Source organism: Dicentrarchus labrax, unplaced genomic scaffold (assembly GCF_905237075.1).
Source record: "Dicentrarchus labrax unplaced genomic scaffold, dlabrax2021, whole genome shotgun sequence".
NCBI classification, from domain to species: Eukaryota; Metazoa; Chordata; class Actinopteri; family Moronidae; genus Dicentrarchus; species Dicentrarchus labrax.
Genome location: NW_026136716.1, coordinates 4,611,394 through 4,631,381, shown reverse-complemented (window position 1 = coordinate 4,631,381; position 19,988 = coordinate 4,611,394). Strand labels below are relative to the sequence as shown.

At 37.7% G+C, this 19,988-nt stretch overlaps 1 protein-coding gene and 2 long non-coding RNA genes across 4 annotated transcripts; all 3 read left to right on the top strand.

Annotated features, from left to right (window-relative positions):
* Positions 1-2,170: 2,170 nt before the first annotated feature.
* Positions 2,171-4,030, top strand: LOC127378587 (uncharacterized). The gene is made up of 3 exons (XR_007888085.1): positions 2,171-2,498; positions 3,785-3,861; positions 4,001-4,030. It is a non-coding gene; the product is annotated as an uncharacterized LOC127378587 (long non-coding RNA).
* Positions 4,031-7,118: 3,088 nt separating this feature from the next.
* On the top strand, positions 7,119-9,186 carry LOC127378583 (uncharacterized). 2 transcript variants are annotated; one of them, XR_007888082.1, is made up of 5 exons: positions 7,119-8,131; positions 8,521-8,566; positions 8,746-8,820; positions 8,907-8,942; positions 9,055-9,186. It is a non-coding gene; the product is annotated as an uncharacterized LOC127378583 (long non-coding RNA). The 2 variants fall into 2 exon arrangements; XR_007888081.1 differs by having other exon boundaries at positions 8,736-8,820.
* Positions 9,187-15,658: 6,472 nt separating this feature from the next.
* Positions 15,659-19,178, top strand: LOC127378950 (high-affinity choline transporter 1-like). The gene is made up of 8 exons (XM_051428329.1): positions 15,659-15,881; positions 16,246-16,359; positions 16,599-16,754; positions 16,852-17,000; positions 17,101-17,244; positions 17,537-17,690; positions 18,217-18,431; positions 18,642-19,178. The coding sequence occupies exons 1-8, from the start codon at positions 15,698-15,700 to the stop codon at positions 19,176-19,178; spliced, it is 1,653 nt and encodes a 550-aa protein (XP_051284289.1). The 5' UTR covers positions 15,659-15,697.
* The last annotated feature ends 810 nt before the right edge of the window (positions 19,179-19,988 follow it).

Sequence of the window (19,988 nt, the reverse complement as noted above, 5' to 3'; positions counted from 1 at the left end):
ATGATGCTCTCAAAACTTTAAGTTTACGTCTCCCTGTGCAATGTGTTCTGTGTTATTTGTTTTGCATGGTCTTTTACTTTTTAAATCTTGTGTTTTACCTGTATTGACTTTGTGCTTTAATGGGAAGATCACACCTGTTGTTGAGCTTAGCTTAGCACAAACACTTATTATACACAAACATCAATTCAAGTCTAATATCAGTACGTAGCTAGCAAAGGTAAAGAACATATTTCATAGTAAGAACAGCTCGTTTAATGCATTCAAATAAACAGCTGTCGGTCTCCGTTGTCTTACTTTGAAAGGTTTTGCCGGAAACGTGTGTATGGTGTTGTGTCTGTCTTTACACTGTTGGAGCTGACCGCTGACACTGACCCGTATTTAGAAACATGTGTTTGCTGCCCTCCAGTGGTTGTAACGAAGAACTACAACACTACAATGAATCTGGTTTATTACAAAGATTCAACGTTATTTTATTGTCATTTACAACACAAAGGCTGTAAGATTAAATTCCGATAAAATTCCCTTTGTGCTACTTAAAACAATACTAATTAGACATAAAAGAATAAATATGAATTTGTTTGATGAATTGTTGAGGAATAATTGAACAATCTCAGCCTGAGGGAAGAAACCGTCTTTAAGTCAGTTATTATTTATATGTAAGAGTACAAGTCAATATTAGTGTCATTATTACAAATGACATATGTAGCAATAGTATTAGTAAAATATTAATTCATAAAGTTTCATATATTAATAATTTAAAGAACGATTTGAGGAGATTTTTGTTGCATTGTTTATATGCTGGTGGAGCGGACTGTTAACGAGGCCTTGACTAAGAGGAAGAGTATTTGCTGCCCTCCAGTGGCCGTAATGAGGAACTACATCAAAGTGATCAAGTTAAGTTAGAAATTCTAACATGACAACAATGCTAGAACTTCCGGTTACAGCTTTCAAAATAAATCTGAAAAAAAAAAACGATCAGAAATGAACAGAAATAGATTGTTCTTGTTCTTGTTTGTATATCGTACAATCGTGATATTGTGGTTGCACTTCAGATGTGTCTTAAGCTGCAACAAGTGATCATTTAACCAGTTTCTTTAGAAAAATGGACAAATGTACATTTCATTAAGATATTAGTTACATTAGTGGCATAATTGACAGTACTCAAGTTAAGTTGGAATTGAAAAATGTGACAAAGTGTGTGTAAGTTTAATTTAGCTGAGCTATAGCTGAATATTTTCATCCCATTAGCAGCCAGGAATTTTATAAAGTTTGTCATATGGATGCATTTAAGTCAGGGTAAAATGGCATTTATTTACAACTGAGTTATTAGTCCTTGTTAGTCAGATTATTTGAAACAGCAAACCACAGAATGTTTTTACTTTCACTTACTACATCCACAAGTTTCCTCTTTCCAGTTTTGTGATGCTGCCCTGCTAAAAACCTTGAGTCCCTCCTTGAATATTTGTGCTCGCTCCTCTTAACACCTTCATTAATGTGCTGTGTGTCCCTGTGTGTCCCTGTGTGTCCACAGGTCGACCTGCTCCCACACTAACATTAAGAGTCCTGCAACAAGACCTCCACTCCTCAAACTACAGCTCTGTCAGTGTCACCAACACCAACGGTACAGTCGCTGTTGGATGTGCAGCGCGAGTGCTCTCTGTGTCTAGAGTGATCACAGTAAGTCAATGTTCAGATGGTCTGGTGAATGTTTTCTCACAGATTTGCTCCTGATAGAGGTCTTTTATTGTCTTGTTGCACTCATCATCATTAGAGGTAACATGTAGCATCCTAAAAGCACAGATGTGTTCTCACAGCAGCCATGAATAAATGACTAATTCAGGTTTCTTCGTCTTTGTCTTTTCATAAATCCCTCAGCATGTCCCACAGGAACTGTGAAGAAAAAAAGAAAGACAAGACAATCAAACAGTAAGACTCTGCACTCACAACCAACTTCTCTCTATTGTGTTGTTTGCAAATTCAGTGAGCGAGGACTCACTCACTGATCCTTTCACTGCGAGGGGAGGGAGCTTTGAGCCCTCATTGGGTACTCTTCTAAGAATTGAATCTGATATAATGTATAATGGAAAAATATGAGTTGAACCTGACATTGTCTTTTTGCTGAAAATCCTCTTGCAAGTGTTGATTTAATGAGCTTATAGTTTTCTGGCAAGTCTAAAGCCAAACAATCCTCATGTGCTCCAGTAGTCATCTTCTGTCTACACTTCTGTCTATGCAGTCTTAATCACTACATTTCAGATTTTGGCAACACTCTGTTTCTCTAACTCATTCATGAATCCACAACAGATATTTACCAGCGTGTGTAAAGTGTGAAACGTGTACCAAATTTCCCAATCAGGTATGACTAGGGCAGCCTCTAATGCTTGTGGGGCTGCTACACACTCCTGTGCCGTAGGTGGCGACGTGCACCTGGAGGTTGTTTGTGATCCGCCAGTAAATCCAGAGAAGAAGAAGAGCCAGGTATTTCCTGCATGAGAGAAGTAAGTGTTGTTCAAACTTGTTCATTTCTTGCACAGTTAATGGTTTGGAGCTCATGTATGTTGCCCTTGAAGCTCAGATTGTGTCCTATTAGTGCAGATAATGTGTGCGTCAGGTTGTAGGCAGTGTTCATTCTCACTGCATTCATTAAACTATCTAGACCACATGTTCAGCTAATCCATGCAGCAGCTCCACAGGGTTGGAGGCCTTTGTTTGGCTGGTGGCTTAAGGACCAGAGATTGATTGATTGTCTTTCTTATATTGACCACACAATTTATTTACATTGAATAAAACAAACAAACAAACAATAGCATTTAGCACTGCCTCCTATTACGGTCTTTGAACTAGTGAGCAGCAAACATCATTGTCTGCATGCTTAGAGAATAACAGTGTGTGTACTGTACACTTAATGTGCTCTGCTTTGGTTCCTCGGAGCTCCGGCTGCGCTTTGTGACACTCTCAACTTGTTTTAACAAACTCCTCTGATGCAGGACCAGGCTGTTTGCCAGAGAATAGAGTCTGTCTTCTACGGTGGCCCTGAGGTGCAAATCACAACAGCAAATCAGAAAACACAACACAAAAAGAGAAAACACAACGGCAAATCTGAAAATTCAAACCACTAAATAAGGAAAATATTGTATTAATACGTCCATGTTAATGTGGGATACCTAAAAGAGGTAGAAACAGGGGTTCCAGTAGTCCATATCTATGTGTTTTCTGATTTGTCGTTGTGATTTGCACCTCAGGGCCACCGTAGTCTTCACCTCTTTGAAATTTAACTCTTCAATAGAAATCACTATTAAATTAGTTTATTTTCACAGAAATGAAAGAAATTCTGCAGCCAGCCACAGACTGTGGACCCTGAGGCATTTTTAAAATGGCTACTGCAGCATGTGTCTTCTCGGCCAGGATTGTGAATGTGATGATTATGAATATAAATGGAGCTCAACTTTTTCATCTGACTCTTTACTGTATTCTTTGCTACAGGGTTCCCAACCTGGGCCGGCCCCCACTGGGTCGCCAAGCTTCATAGGCTTAAACAGGTGCTAGAAAAGGATACACTTTTATTGTGGGTTTATTGTAGTTTTAATTCTAATATGAAATACCCATCAAATATGTCACCAAGCAGGGCTCGTCACTTTACTAAATGATATATATTAGAATGTGTCTATATTGCCATATATTAGTAGCAGGTCTGTACTAATCACCTCTCTCTTTTCTCTCTCTCTCTCTCTCTCTCTCTCTCTCTCTCTCTCTCTCTCTCTCTCTCTCTCTCTCCTGCCTCCAGGGTGTGCCAGCGAGTCGTGGGACGTGGACGCCGCCACAGAAGGACTTCAGTCTGTCCAGGCGTCACTTCCAGAGACAGTGAGTGAATTATTAGTATTAATATGTGATTTTTTTTCCTACATTATTGAAAAACTTTATTGGATTGTGCTGCATAATGTCTTATCTTGTCTGTACTAATCTCTCTCTCTCTCTCTCTCTCTCTCTCTCTCTCTCTCAGGTCCTGGTTTCTGGATCCCCCTCCCCTCCAATAGTCTTAGAAGTTTGGGAGGGGCCACCCGGTTGTTGTGATGTGTGTTGCCAGTGTAAACGCTCAATAAAATTATTTTAAAATCCATAACCCCCTGCTTCCATCTCTCCGGGAGGAGACACGGCCCCCTCCTCTCCCTCTGCAGCGGGGTGAGACTCCAGGAACCCAGCACCCAAAGTGCTGCCAGTAGTTTTTAATTCAGATTCAGATTATCTGATTAGTTGTTTTTGTTTGTCCATCACCTTAGAGTTTTCAAATAACTACAATCCTACCTGGAATCCAAACCACTGCTGTGTGTGGGCAAGGATTCAGTGACAAATGGTTGAGTCTGACCACTGCAGTTGCTGCGTATGCCACTAGGGGAGCTCTGACGTCATCAATTTCTTGCCAAAAAGGCACCTGTGGCGGCATCCGCCAACCCCTCCTCGGACTGGGACACGGAAAGCTTAAAACATTTGAGCAAAATTCCAGCCGCTCGTGGCTCTGTGTTCGATAACCCCCTGCTTTGATCTCTCCTGAGCTTCGGGAGGGGACAAGGCCCCCTCCCTCACCCACTGCCATGGGATCGATAGTCCAGGAACCGGCCGGGTGGTATTCAAACCAGCGGTTCCTCCACTGGCTGACCCTACAGTCACAAGACGAAGCCACCACGCCACCGAGCCCCCTTCGCACTAGAACCTGCTCTCTGGGCGCTTTTATTTCTTCACTTTGGGGCACTGGACTTTAAAATTCACTGAGCCTCATAAGGGAATCAAACCCATGTCATCAGAAGGGTCAATTAGCCTACTAACACACTGCACTATGTGTTCACAGACATTTCTTCCTTGTTTCTTAGAGGCTTTCAGTCTTCTTCTTCTCGGTGTTGAATTTCAAAAGTCACAATGTCAAAGGTTTGAACCCACAACCTCTGAACTTGCTTCCATCTTCCACATTGAGCTATAGGACCATCCTTTAACAGCACTGAGCTACAACTCAGGTTGGGAATTTGCTGCTTCGTAGTTGTATTTATTGTTCACATCACTGAGGAGAAACCTTTAAAAATCACCAAATGCAAGAGCTTGGATTTGAACCCTCAACCTCAGGTATCAGCCACATCAGCTACTGATCTTACTGAGCTATTCCTGCTGATTGGATTCTTTTTGTTAATTCTTTCATTTACTTTTACTACATTTAATGTAGGTTTTACACTGGACAGACAACCCTGGGGTTATATGAACTATAATGGAGATCAGGTACAACACATCTTCTTTGCTGCGGTGTCTTTATCTTTTTTATCTTTTCTACCAATGTACCTGGCTGCTATGACAACCCAATTTCAAGAATTAATAAAGTCTATCATTCCTGCACATTCATGGAGGTCACAGGTATTAGTGCTTTGAAAGAAAAAAACTCACCTGTGCAAATAGCTCAGTGAGATAAGTAGCTTATATTGATACTTGAGTTGGAAGGTTCAAATCCCAGACAACTTTTTCTGAAATCTTTAAGCGTTTACTTCAGCAACGTGAACAATAAATATAACAATGAACCAGTGACTATAACCCTCAGTTGTAGCTCACTGAGATAAGGTGCTGCTACCTGATGATCTAGAGTGGAGGAATCAAACCCAGTTTGTCTTCTGATAACACTTTTCTGTGTTTTCTCCTCAAAAATGTAAAGAAAATCAACAACAAGTTCAAATCAACTGTCACAACATATAGCTCATTGAGTAAACAGTTGTCACAGTTGGTTCTCTCTACTCAGAGGCTGAAGGTTCAAACCCAACTGTGTTCTGACTATTTTCAATGTTTTCTCCTTCAGTGTGAAAGCTCAGTGAGATAAGATGCTGACAGGTCTGTGATCTGGATCTGGGAGTTCAAGTCCTTCTTGGGTTCTTCTTGTGTCCATTTCAGTTCAACTGAAAACTTTATTAACTAATTATTTTGTTATTGTTTTTCTTCTTTCAGAGTCAACATCTGTTTTTGTTTTTTGGGGAAATAAACTTTGTTCGAGGATTGACTGTTTGCTGTTCTGGCTTCCACATGCACACTTTGGCTAACACTTGCTTTAACTGAGAACTTTTTTCTACAGAATAATCTGTTTTTTAGTAACTTCCCCAGGTGTCGGACCCCCCCCCCCCCCCCCCCCCAAAAAAAAAAATCATCAGAACTTTCAGTTGTGTTCATTTAATCCACGGTGCACACATTGAAACCAACCTCGGGAGAGAACAGAGAGTTATGGATTTGGATTTTGGTTTCTGAAGGTGACATTGAGGTCTGCGACTGGTCGACTCCTATTCATTCACTTTACTTATCTAACACTAAATGACATATTTGGACTTTTAATACTAAAACCAGATATAGTTGTACTGATATTTACGTCAACAGTAAGACTGTATATGTACTATAGGACAACAACATTAATACATTCTTATTGATTTCATTTTGTGGTTAATTCAGATGAATTCCTTTTTATTCTAAAGTAAAACGTTATTACCAATATGTTTATATGCAAAGATACATGTTAATAATTTAGTGAGTGCCCTCCAGTATTTATTTTGGATATAATAATAATTAATAATTCGTAAAGTTTTTCAACCTTTTATTCCAGGGTTTTCTATTCATATATATATATATATATATATATATATATATATATATATATATATATATACACTTAAGTAGCTGGAAGACATGTTTTTTATTACTTTATATTTTATCCTTATTATTTTAACCTTATTCTGCTGTGTTGTACCAAATGTAAAAATTAAAGAAGTTCAATAACTTATTGTTGATTACTGATAAACGTTCACATATAACTCATAACTCTTGACAAGAAAGCAAGTGGAGTCTTTTTAGTATTTTTTTATTTTTCATTTTGGATCTCTGAAAGAAAAATAAAGACTTTTTTTTAAATCTGTCTCGCTCATGAATGGTTACTAGTACTGATATGAATGTTCACCAACATTAAGACTGGAAAGTGGACTTACCTGAAGACTCTTTAGTAGTTCACAAACACTCGAGTCCCTTGAGCCAAGAAGTGGACAACGGTGTCTACCGGTTCTTGGCTGATCTGGATGAGAAGCAGAGGGTTATGGAATAAAAGAGATTTGTCAAGGTGGAACCAACTTTTTATAGGATTCAGTTACAGATAGGAAATAGAAATATAACAAGAGCCTAAGATATATAATAAAATAATAGAGCCTATAGTTTCCATAGTTCCCACAGAGCGTGTCAGCAGCAGTCTACCTGCAACCATCAAACACAGAATAAATCATCAGGTTGCATTCATTAAATGGCATATTCATGATATATTATATTATATTGATTGTATTGATCGCAACAGATTTTACAATTGCAATAGGAACAGTTAGTGGGAATGATCATTTGTGAATCCCAATTTTCATTTGCTTATTTTTCTTGATCACTGAGTAACTAAAGTAGCTGAAAGCTCAAAAGAAACATTTGCTTGTAAAAAAAAAAAAAAAAAAATACAGAAGGAGTGACATTTAATATCTAATAAAGTCTTTAAAAATCAAAGACGGAAAAGCTGTTTTAAAGATGACACTGGTGTCTAGAATCTGTACAATTATTGGAAGATTAGTGAGACTTAAACAATTTGTATCACAACAAAAGGAAAACAAAAACAAAGACAGTGTCACTATGTTCCTGCCAGATACAGTAGTGGAATAATTCAATGAGCCAATAATCAATAATAATCAGACCCTCTAGTGGCAGCAGATCTTATTGGCTCCAATAAAGGTCAATCACACACAGCTGGCTCGGTTTCAGTGTTACTGCCGGTACTGCTCCACAAGAGCAACGTTACACTGTTTGATCAGTCAGTGAGACAATGACAGTGGATAATGACCTTAATCGATCTCTGATATTCTCACACAGCGAGGAAACAACAAACAGGTTCAAGTATCCGGAGCGACCGCGAACTTTCCGTCATGGCGTCAGTTCGCCTGAGCAGCCCGGTGGAGAGTCTGTTCCCTGGTGGAGAGTCATTGTGGACTAGAGAGGGAATACTGGGAATATCTGCTTCATGGAGACGTTTGGAGGACGAGAGGAAGAAGAAAAGAGGACATAAGACGAAGAACTGGAGTTTGTTGTGAGTTAGAAGGTCAGTCAGAGGCTGAACGGCCACACAAACAAAACAAACAAACACAAACAAACAAATACAGGGTCGCTGCGTCTGTTGCTCGCTGACTAACAGCTAAACAAACAAACAATCGGTGAAATTCACTCGAGTTACATTAAGGTGACAATGAGAGCTTATTGTGAGAATGAACATTACCTTTTAAACAGTCGTTGTTGTTGTTGTTTTCTTGCTGTTATTGTCAGAGGAAATCAACGCCACCTGTTGATGAGCGTTCAGTGAAAGCGACAAGCGAACAGCGTCTCGAACAACAAAGACAAACAAAGTGACTGTTTCTGGATCTTTGGATATATTGATTGTTTGTTTGTTGCTCTGTCAATAATTAGACTTTATTGTGTGTCTGATGGCTGCAGGAGGACTGCTGCTGAGGCTCTGTGGGAACTATGGAAGAGTCTTCAGGTTGGTCCACTTTCTAGTCTTAATGTTGATTATAAATGTGACTGAATCCTATAAATGTTTGTTGTTTCACTGTAATCTACACAAAGCTGCAACCACTGACTGTGTGTCAGTCTTTAGGTTGTGGGTTTGAGTTTGAATTGAATTGTCTGACAGTGTTATAATATGTCAGTTTCTTACAGGTTGAAGGCTGATGTCCAGAGTTACAGGAGGACTGGTGTTGACACGGCCTGCAGGAAACACAGAAGAGTCTTCAGGTAAGTCCGCTTTACAGAGTTTATGTTATTATTCACTAACTGATTAAACACTAACTGTTGATATATTGACTGTGTGTAAATTACAGATATTGGAGAGGTCCGTGGGGTGAAATCCAACCTCAGTAAGTGTTCTTATTGTGCTCTGCTTTGGTTTCTGGGAGCTCAAGCTGCAGTTACTTGTTTTAACTCTTACTAACTATTAATATTAACTATTTCCTTTGGTTGTTTCCACAGAAATTAACCCAAATGCCATCGCTCCCAACCAGAACCCCGGACACGCTGCTGTAACAGTCTTCCACCGCAATGCTGTGGTATGTATCTTACATTATTCTTGTATATGTAGTAGTGTCTAATATAACATAGTTGTGTCTAGTTTAATTTAATTTAATTTAATATAATGTAGTATAATATAATAGTGTCTAATTTAATTTAATTTAATATAATATAGTAGTGTCTAATTGAATTGAATTTAATATAATTTAATATAATATAATAGTGTCTAATTTAATTTAATAGAATAGTGTTTAATGTAATATGTAGTATAATATAATATAGTAGTGTCTAATTTAATTTAATATAATAGTGTTTAATTTAATATAAAAGTATTTAATGGAATATATAGTATAATATAATATAGTACTGTCTAATATAATGTAATGTAATAGTGTCTAATTTAATTTCATATAATTTAATATAATATAATATAGTAGTGTTTAATTTAATATAATAGTGTCTCATTTAATTTCATATAATAGTATTCAATGTAATATAGTATAATATAATATAGTAGTGTCTAATTTAATGTAATGTAATATAATAGTGTTTAATGTAATATAGTATAGTATAAAATAATATAGTAGTGTCTAATTTAATTTAATAAATAATATAATAGTAGTGTCTAATATAATGTAATATAATATAATAGTGTCTAATTTAATTTAATATAATATAATTTCATTAAATATACTATAATATAATAGTTTCTAACCTAATTTAATTAAATTTAATATAGTACAATCGTGTCTAATTTAATTTAATATAATATAGTAGTTTTTAATTTAATATAATAGTGTCTAATTTAATTTAATAATTTAAAGTGTGTATTGTGTGCTACCTGTACTAACTTTTTTTCTCTCTCTCTCTCTCTCTCAGGTCCTGCTTCCTGGATCGCCCCCTCCCCTCCACAATGAAGTCTTCTTAGACTTCATTGTGGAGGGGAGGGGGCGATCCACAAAGAAGACTTCCTGAGGGGAGGGGGAAGAGGGGTGTTATTGTATGTATATGTTGTTGATGTTCAATAAAATTATTTTAAAATCCATAACCCCCTGCTTTTACCTCTCTGGAAGCCTGGGAGGGGACACGGCCCCCTCCTCTCCCTCTGCAGCGGGGTGAGGCTCCAGGAACCTGGCATCCGGCGCCGAGCGAGCCTCGAACCAGACGCTTCTGCATTCTGGCCGCTCCCATGCACACTGCGCCACCATGCTCCCTTCACACTAGAACATCTTCTCCGGGCGCTTTTATCTTTTTATTTTGGCTGCTGGAACACAAAACACTCAGTCTCATAAGAGAATCGAACACCCGACCTTTGGTCTCCTGATCACTCTTCTAACACTCTGCACTATTTGATCTGAGACTCTCTGTGTTTCTAACAGCTTTTCACTTGTTTCTACGAACATCTGACTTCATAATTCAGAGTTGAGCAAGGCTCAAACCCCACTTCCAATCAGACAATCATCTGCTTATTCACTGACACAGTACCACTGACAGTAGAGTCTGGGTCAGTTGTTACTTTTCTTCACCTCTTTGAGCAGAGAGAGAGCTTCGTAGTTGTATTTATTGTTCACATTACTGAGGAGAAACCTTTAAAAATCTCACAACGCATGAGCTTGGATTTGAACCCTCCACCTCAGGTATCAACACCATCAGCTGCTTATCTTGCTGAGCTATTCCTGCTGAGGGTATTTTAAACTTTCCTTTTACTGCATTCTCTTCATTTTTTACAGTTTTATAATCGGGGGGGTTATACGAGCTCTAATGGAGCTCCTTGTGTCTCAGGTATAACAGTGCTGCTTTCCTGCACATTTATGGACGTCACAGGTATTAGTGCTTTACTAAAAATAATAATCCATCAGTAGAAATAGCTCAGTGAGATAATCTGCTGATGTTAATATCTGAGGTGGAAGGTTTTTGAGGATTTTCAGTTTTCCCTTCAGCAACATGAACAATAAATACAATAAACCAGTGACTTGTAACCCTCAGGTGTAGCTCAGTGAGATAAGGTGAATCTACTTGATGATCCAAGGGGAGGGGGATCAAATTCAAAATGTCTTCTGATAACGCTTTTCTGTGTTTTCATCTAAAAAATGTAAAGAAAAGCAACAACAAGTTCAACTCTATTGTCCCAACAAATAGCTCAGTGAGATAAGACACTGACAGGTCTGTAACCTGGACCTGGGAGCTCAAGTCCTTGTTGGGAAACAAACACAATAGTTGGTTCTGATCTGGTCGTTCCTGACTCCTATGAGACGCTCTGAAACCATTAAACACACACAGTAAACACTAGTGATACAAAGTAACTGAGCTTAATAACAACATCACATAACTGACAATGTATCAGGAATAAGTAGAATAATTGATCATGTAAGTAGGATTAGTAGTAATGAATAAGTAAAATAAAGTCCACCTGTAGGCGTTGTACAGCTGCAACAAGAAGCAACATTCAATCCCATTTCTGCAACAGTCTCTTAGGGGGCAGAGGAGGTCACGGCCCTCATCCACTTCCGTGGGAATCGCGTTCCAGGTGACGGGGTCTCACGGGAATTGAACCCACTGCTACATGGTAGCAGGTGCTTTGCGAATCGCTTTTGATGCCGCTGCTCCACCGGACCGTCCGCACTTGGAGCTGTTCTCTGACGGACTTTCAGTCCACTGCTGAGGACGTCTGCCTTTAAATCGAACCAGTGAACGCACATTCACAGACATCAACGCCACTGGACCACAGAGCCTCTCTAACAGCTTACTAACAACAGTTTGAGCTAATTCTCTGAAACATTTCACATTTATCTCTACATCTACTTACATAAAGAAGGTAACAGTTCTGCTACTGAAAATATCTCCACTGCAATCAGGACTTAAACTCATGCAAACACTGAACCACTAACCCAAAACAACCAAACAAAGAAAATTAATTTCCAAAGACGTCTCAGTCCAGATAATGTGTAAACTTTACTTCTGTGGAAAGGTTTTCTTCAATAGAAATATATCCTACCAGAGGAGATGTTCCTTCTTCAAAGATGTCCTCCACTGACGCTGCAAATCTACAAGTGTGAGACATAAAGTCTTAACATACAACACAGCTGACAGTGAAAGTAAAAATCATACAACAATAATAAACTTGATTCAGTTACGTTTATAGTCAACAATAAGACTGGAAAGTGGACCAACCTGAAGACTCTTCCATAGTTCCCACATTAGTATTAACAGCAGTCCTCCTGCAACCATCAAACACAGAATAAATCATCACAACTATAAGTTGCATTCATTATAGGGCTGCATGATATGGCTAAAAAATCATATTGTGATTGTATTGATTGCAACAGATTTTAGTGGGAATGATCCTTTTTGTCTCCCAGTTTTCATTTTTAGCCATTATCTAGCTGTACCCTTTATAACTCATTATAAAAAAAACACTCTACTCGATCTATTATATGTAAAACTGTACTTTAATTGAGGAAAATTGAGTTATTTATTGAATATTAATATAGATTTAATATGTATTTGTTTTGTTTAGTTTTACACATGCAGGTGAATTGCATTTTGGATCTTGGTTTTGTTATTTATGCAAAAAAATAGATGGGCTCAAGCATTGTGCTCACTCTGGGATCCACTTCTTATGTACAGTATTGTATAAATACAGCAGGCTACAGTAGGCTATATATGTGTGAAATAAAAAACTGATAAAAATTTGTACCTGATCTCCTGAGGTGAAATATTTTTTTCATTAAAATGAGAGGTTGTTATGTCACATGTAAAATATCAGAAAGAAGCATACAAATGAACTGGAGTCATACAAATGCAGGCAAATGCATCCGGAGGGTCAGCTTGGTACTGGGGGTATTTACAATGACAGGTGAGTTTCTACCTGGTAAACAGGTTTTGGTAAAAAATACATAATGATTTGATATTTTAGCTCTGTGGTTTACTTAGATTTACAACATTAAATATTGCATCTATGTGTGTTTATTATCAATTATCAATAAAATAGAACACAAACTTGTTCCACAAGGTGTAAAGTCAAAAATATGGGTGCATGATCTGTTCTGGGTTCTTTCTCCACCCAGAAAAGTTTGTCTTTCTCTCTTTTTTTCAAGTTTTTTAAAGGCGGGCTGTTCTTCGCAAAGCCAATGAGGGAGAATAATTACATCACTATAATAGATCCATTTCCGAGAAAGTATGGAAAAGCACTGACTGCAGTTCTTGTCATTGTTCCAGTCGTAGTTGAAATCATCTGGGTTCCTGGATTCTTGATTTCTTTGAGTACAAATGCACAAAAATGCACAATTTCCCCGTCTGGCCCGCTCATCCGATTTATCATCTATTTAGTTGCTTACACTGATGTCATCCAGCTTTCATTGGTGCTTATTAGCTTGGTGGGTTTTACACAATAAAACTAAACTATGCAGTAGTTTAATGCAGTTTTTTGAATTATTGAGTGAGCCCCCAACCCTTTGAGCCCCCTTCTGCTCGACTGTTCACATTTCTTGTTGGAAAGTCAAAGGGACTACAAAGAGACACAAAAGGACCACAACCGTTGTTAGGCCTCCCTGTGATCCTGCGTTTCCCAGGATGCACCAACACCAGCAGATGGCAGCAGAGAGTGTGATGGTGGAAAGGCTGAAGCTCAAAATGACAACGAACCAATGCTTGACACAGCTTGCTAATTCTATTTATTATGTATTATTTATTTTCTAGTTGTAACATAGTTGTTGCTGTTATTGATGTTACTGGGAATAAATAATAAGTTGGTGATCATCCAAGATCAGGCAAAAAAAAAAAAAATCTTTAAAGGTTTAAGGGTTTAAGGGTCACAGATGTTTTAATATAAGCCTTAAACAATACGTCACTTTATGGTAAAAGTATGTGTGAAAAATCTGACTGATATACATGTTTCATTTAATATATAATAGAATAACATCACATATATGATATTGACATGTTTAATTCATAAAAACTGTAACTCTTAGCATCATTCCCATTCCTAAAGGACAATTCAACCATTTGGTAAAATCATCATATTCATAGAATAATTTCAGCATATATATAATTGAATAACATTAATGTTAATGTTATTGTGATCAACAACAGTAAATGGTCATACGTTTTTTTATTTCATAAGTAGTGTAAATTATAATTACATTAGGTACCTTCCTACGGAGCCCCTAAAGTCCCCAAAAGGAAACATTTTTTATCTCATGGGCACAAGATAATTTACTATAAATTCATATGCATCTCTAACGGCTTCAGATGCATACAGCTGTCATATAATGGAGATATCTCAACTTATCAAGTTTTATTTTCACCTCTGAATGTCATACCATGAAATTCTTGCTGCTCTTGTGGAAATCTGAATGTCTGCCAGATTCTGTTTAGAGGGGCATGGACCAGAAAGCTATTTTTCTCAACTATCTTATCAACCAGCTCACCCACCAATAACGTAGCAAATTGACTGCTTGAATAAAGCAATAAACACAGCAATGTTTCGTTAGTGGAGAAATCAGCAAACATATTCAATTCAATTCAATTTTATTTGTATAGTGCCAATTCTTAACAGAAGTTATCTCGGGACACTTTTCAAATAGAGCAGGTCCAGACCAAACTCCTTATAACATTATTTACAGAGACCCAACATATGCCTAAAGCTGGTAACTTGTGTGCACAAGATACAAAATATTTCCTTTTGGGGACTTTAGAGGTACCTTCCCTTTATTATAAAATGAAAAAATAAAACATAGAGCATGTTTTTAGAAAATTATTTGACCCTTGTTAGACTTTTGTTGTGTCAAGTGACATAATTTTGTTCAGTAGGACCTTTACTTACTTATTTAGTAATATGTCTGCTTACCTTTGAAAATTCCCCCACACAGAATCATTTTTGTTTCTGACTTCCTGTAACTGAACTGAGCCTACTAATTAAAGTCACAGTGACATCTAGTGGATTTCTTTTGGCATAACATACCTAAACTGAGTGGTAGAGATGGCTCAGTCAGGTTAAGCTCAACACAATTTCATTTAATTATCCTGAGATGCCAATCCACTGTTTTTAATAAGGAAGGGAATGTAACCTTCTATATTTGTCCTCACCCTACCTTTCTCTTGTCAACCATGGGAGCTTTCTGAAGGTGCAACTTAGTTTCACAAAATATCTGACTCTTCCCTGACTTGGATGAGGCCAAGGTAACTACTCAGAAGAATCCAATCTGAAGAGGAATGTCAAGGACAGTTGCGTATACAAGATATTACTGTAAATGATGTCAGAATGAGACTTGTGAATGTAGTTTGTCTGCATATTCACAGATAAACAGATTTTTACAACAACCTGCAGTGAAAAAAGTGTAAACCCTGATAAGTAGCATAATTAGTTATTGATGCTGGGTTTGAATTTCTATAATCACTCAGTCTTTTTTAATCTTATATCACTTCTTTATATCAGGTGTTGACTGGAAGTGGGAGGTTTAGTGCCAGACAGCCACATTGACCTTGACATATTTATGGGCGTTTGACACTGTATTTATCCCTTCATTTCTTGTTTTTATCTCAGTATGTGTTGATAACTTACTTGTGGTTACCTGACCTTATCATCACTCTAAAATCCTCCACAATGGCTCTCCATATACCGGGTCTGATAATGATGGTCGTCTTCTACTTGCTTGTGTTGGGAATTGGCATCTGGGCGTCTGTAAAATCGAAGAAGATGGAGAAAAACACATTCACTGGACAGATAGAAGTTTCTTTTTTGGCTAATAGGAAAGTCAGCTTGGTAGTGGGAGTCTTCACAATGACGGGTAAGTTTTGGTCAGGGAGATACATATTTGAAATTCAAACAATATCTGTATGTAATCAGCTTTTTGTCTCGTATGTTAGGCAGTATTGTATTATTATTATTATAAAGAGGTTTCTATAATCAGGTCAATCATGTACAAAATTGATTATTCAAACAATAATTTCATTAGTACACTGTTTTAGAAAAAGAAAAATTCTGACATGTTTCAATACATTTTGGTTCTACAAATCACTACAGCGTGTTGTATTTTTAGCTTTTCCTGGCTTTGGATACAAGATGTGTCTTTGTGTCTACAACTATTATAAACAATTCATAACCTAAAAGATGCATTTATGTAAATATGGTATGTTTATTTCCGGCTGCAGCCACTTGGGTCGGAGGTGCCTTTATCATTGGAGTTGCAGAGACTGTTTATGACCCCACAAAGGGACTCATCTGGGCTCTTCTTCCTCTGCAAATGTCAGTTTCCTTTATTTTTGGTAAGATCCTCCTCCAAAAAAAGCATATGACGAACAAGATAAAGTATTTTTCTTTCCCAAAAAGTAGTCAAGAGTTTTTATCTTCATCACAATGGCAGGTCTCAAATACCAATCAATTTGCCTAAAATGATGAAATAAACAAGGAACAAAGCATGAGACGCATGAGACATGATATTCTGCTCCCGAACCCTGAAAACTGAAGTATAAAATAACTACTATATTTGTTCTGTCTTTTAAAGGCGGGCTGTTCTTTGCAAAGCCAATGCGGGACCAAAACTACATCACTATGATGGATCCATTTCAGAGAAAGTATGGAAAAACACTGACTGGGCTTCTTGCCATTGTTCCATTCATAAGTGAAGTGATGTGGGTTCCTGTCACACTGATTTCATTGGGTAATACAAAAACTTCTTCTCCAGAGGTGTTAAACAAATAATAAACTTTATCCATATAGCACTTCATGTGTTTTTTGTGTGTGCGGGCTTCCAACAGGGGTTACCATTAGCATCTTCTCCGATCTGCCCTTAAGTCTTTGCATCTGGATCTCTGCTGCAGTGGCCATCATCTACACTGTGCTTGGAGGTCTCAGTTCAGTTGCTTTCACTGATGTCATCCAGCTATCGTTAGTGTTTTGTAGCTTGGTAAGCTTAAAAAAATACAGGCAAGGCAGCTTTTCCAACACACTAAATGTATGATACTCTTCCTGGATTGTTCTTACTGTATAATTTTCTCTGTCTATAGTGGCTGTGTGCCCCCTTTGTTCTGGCAAGTGATGTTTATACGGACATCACTCAAACAGCGTTCAACCACACACATCAGGCTCCCTGGCTTGGCCGCCTTAAGTCTGATGAAGTGTGGAGATGGATTGATCAGTTCCTATCAATGGTAAGATCAAGTTCCCCCTCCACTCAAAAATGTCTTTTGCTTATTGTTGCGTCACTTGAATGTTAGAGCTTCACTGTGCAGTCATAAGCCCATAATATGTAAGATAAATGTGGCCAGAGGGTGGCATGGAGGCTTTAATGAGCCTATACAGCTCCAAATACATTTCTTTTTTAATTGATCATCATCTATCATTTAGTCTAAAATGTTGCTATAACAGATCATTATATTAATTTCATTTTTTTAACACATTATTTACCATTATACCATTTTATGGTTTACTGTGTTTTCCCAGAGTGTTGGAAATTTGGCGTTTCAAGATTTTCATCAAAGGACTCTCTCCTCCAGCTCCACATCTACGGCCAGAATGATCTGTTTTATAGCAGCTGGTGTTGTCATTGTTCTTGGAATTCCACCTGTGCTGATTGGTGCAGTTGCAGCCTCAACAGGTATACCTAACATACTGGGCAGCAGAAGGGTGTAGTTTATATTTTTGACAAATATGACTACTACTAGGCAGCTATACTGACAATATGAAACAAGCATTTTTTTGCTCAATACATGAGCTTATTGGGGACGCTAATGTAATGTGTTTTATTTTCTCTATTTAGCACATATGCCTGCACACATAAAGAATTTCACAGACTTGCCATCCTCAGTTTTAGTTTTAGTACTTTTTTTAGGTAAAGCTGAGAGCTAGTCCAATCCAGTTGTCGATTTAGAAGCAAACAGATTTTTAGAAAGAGTTAAAAAGAATCTGACCCCATAATAAATAAATTGTTGAATCCCTTTTTTTCTTTTATGTGAGGTATTTTCAGATGTAAGTTTCTTTTTAAAATGTTAAATGTTACGGTGTACTAACAAGATGGCTAACAGTTTAATCATTTTATTTAAACACTAAATCACACTAAACTAAAAACTATTTTAATAGCATCTTAGCTGAATAGCATCCAGCAGCTTCCACTTCTGTTTCAGATTGGAATATGACCTCCTATGGGTCGCCCTCTCCGTATGAGCGAGGAGAGGCGGCCATGGTGTTGCCCATCATCCTTCTGCATCTTACCCCGACTGCTATTTTCGTTGTTGGCATGGGAGCTATCGCTGGTGCTGCAATGTCATCTACTGACTCCTGCCTGTTGGCAGCAACTTCCATCTTCACCACCACCATCTACAAGCCCTTTAGACAGCAGGTACAAAGAAAAGGTGGTTAGAAAACAGCTAAGTCAGCGGCTTTCCAGAACAGTGACCTCCTTTAATGTGTGAACAGTTTTCCTAACACTGCAAAGCATTCTGTTTATTTTTGCCCTCAGTACTGTGAATACTTGCCAATTAGACGTTCATTTGTTTGCTTATATGGTCATTCCGACATTTTAACTTAAATATTATTTGCTTTTCTCTAGGCCTCAGATAGAGAGCTGCACTGGGTGATTTGCTTCTCCATAGTGGCTGTAGGGATTGTGGGAACTTCTCTCACCTACCTGGACAACAGCATCTTAGCATTCTGGATCCTGAGCTCAGACTTGACTTACACCATAATGCTCCCTCAACTGATCTGCATCCTCTTCATCAAAGTTTCTAATGGCTATGGTGCTGTTATAGGCTATATTGTTGCTTTTGTGATGAGAGTTCTGTGTGGAGAGCCGGTCTTCCATCTTCCTGTCATTCTGCATTTCCCAGGTTGCACTTTAGAGGATGGTGTTTACATTCAGCGCTGGCCTTTCAAGACCATCTGCATGCTGTCTGCTCTGGTCTCCATTCTGATGTTTTCATATGTGTCTTCATTCCTGTTTAACAAGGGGATCCTTCCTGAGAGGTGGGACGTGTTCAAGGTGAAATTACAAGGGGTGCCAGCACCAGCAGATGGCGCCAGAGAGTGTGATGGTGAAAAGGCTCATGTTCAAAATGAAAATGAGCCAATGCTTGACACAGGTTGCTAATTCACTTTCTATTGACTTTATGAGTTATTTTCTTTTTGTTGCTGCCAATGAAAAGGAAAACTTTTTTTTAACTACATTTCTATTTCTGCTGCTCACTTCTGCTTCCACACATGTGATTGTTAATGAAGCAGGTGATGGATGCATAATGTTTTGATTAACATTGATATTGTGTCTTATTTGTGAATTATTTGTATTGTGTTGTTATGTGTTATTTTGTTATGTAAAATAAAATACAAAGCTGTCACAGAGATCTCTTTTTATCCATATATATTGCCTCAAGTCACAAATTATACATCAATTATATAACCCTAATATAGAACTAAAATTTAGTTGTAGTGGTCTTTTTTTTCTTCTTACATATATCACAACTTTAAATTCTCCATAAGAAATAAAATACTCTAACTTAGAGTAGCTATTTACAGTTTTTACCACAGACACATTACTATAATGGATTCATTTCAGAGAAAGTATGGGAAAACACTAGCTGAGCTTTTTCCCATTGTTCCACTCATGAGTAAAGTGATTACCGAAAACCACGTGCAAGTTGTCAAGACATACCAAGCAAAAAATAAGGAATGAGCATACAAACAAATGCCCAATAGAACAGAGCAATGCAATGAGATGTGAAACAAAATGTAACAGCTGCAGTCAAGGTCACTGCTGCTGTCTTGCACTAAACCTCCCAGTCAAGAGATAAAGAAATGTTACAAGATTACAAGAAAAAAGAAAAAAACTGGGATCAGAGCAAGCCGAACCTAACTACAGTCCAACATCAAGATTAAGAACTACACATTTTTGACCATAGGTTGT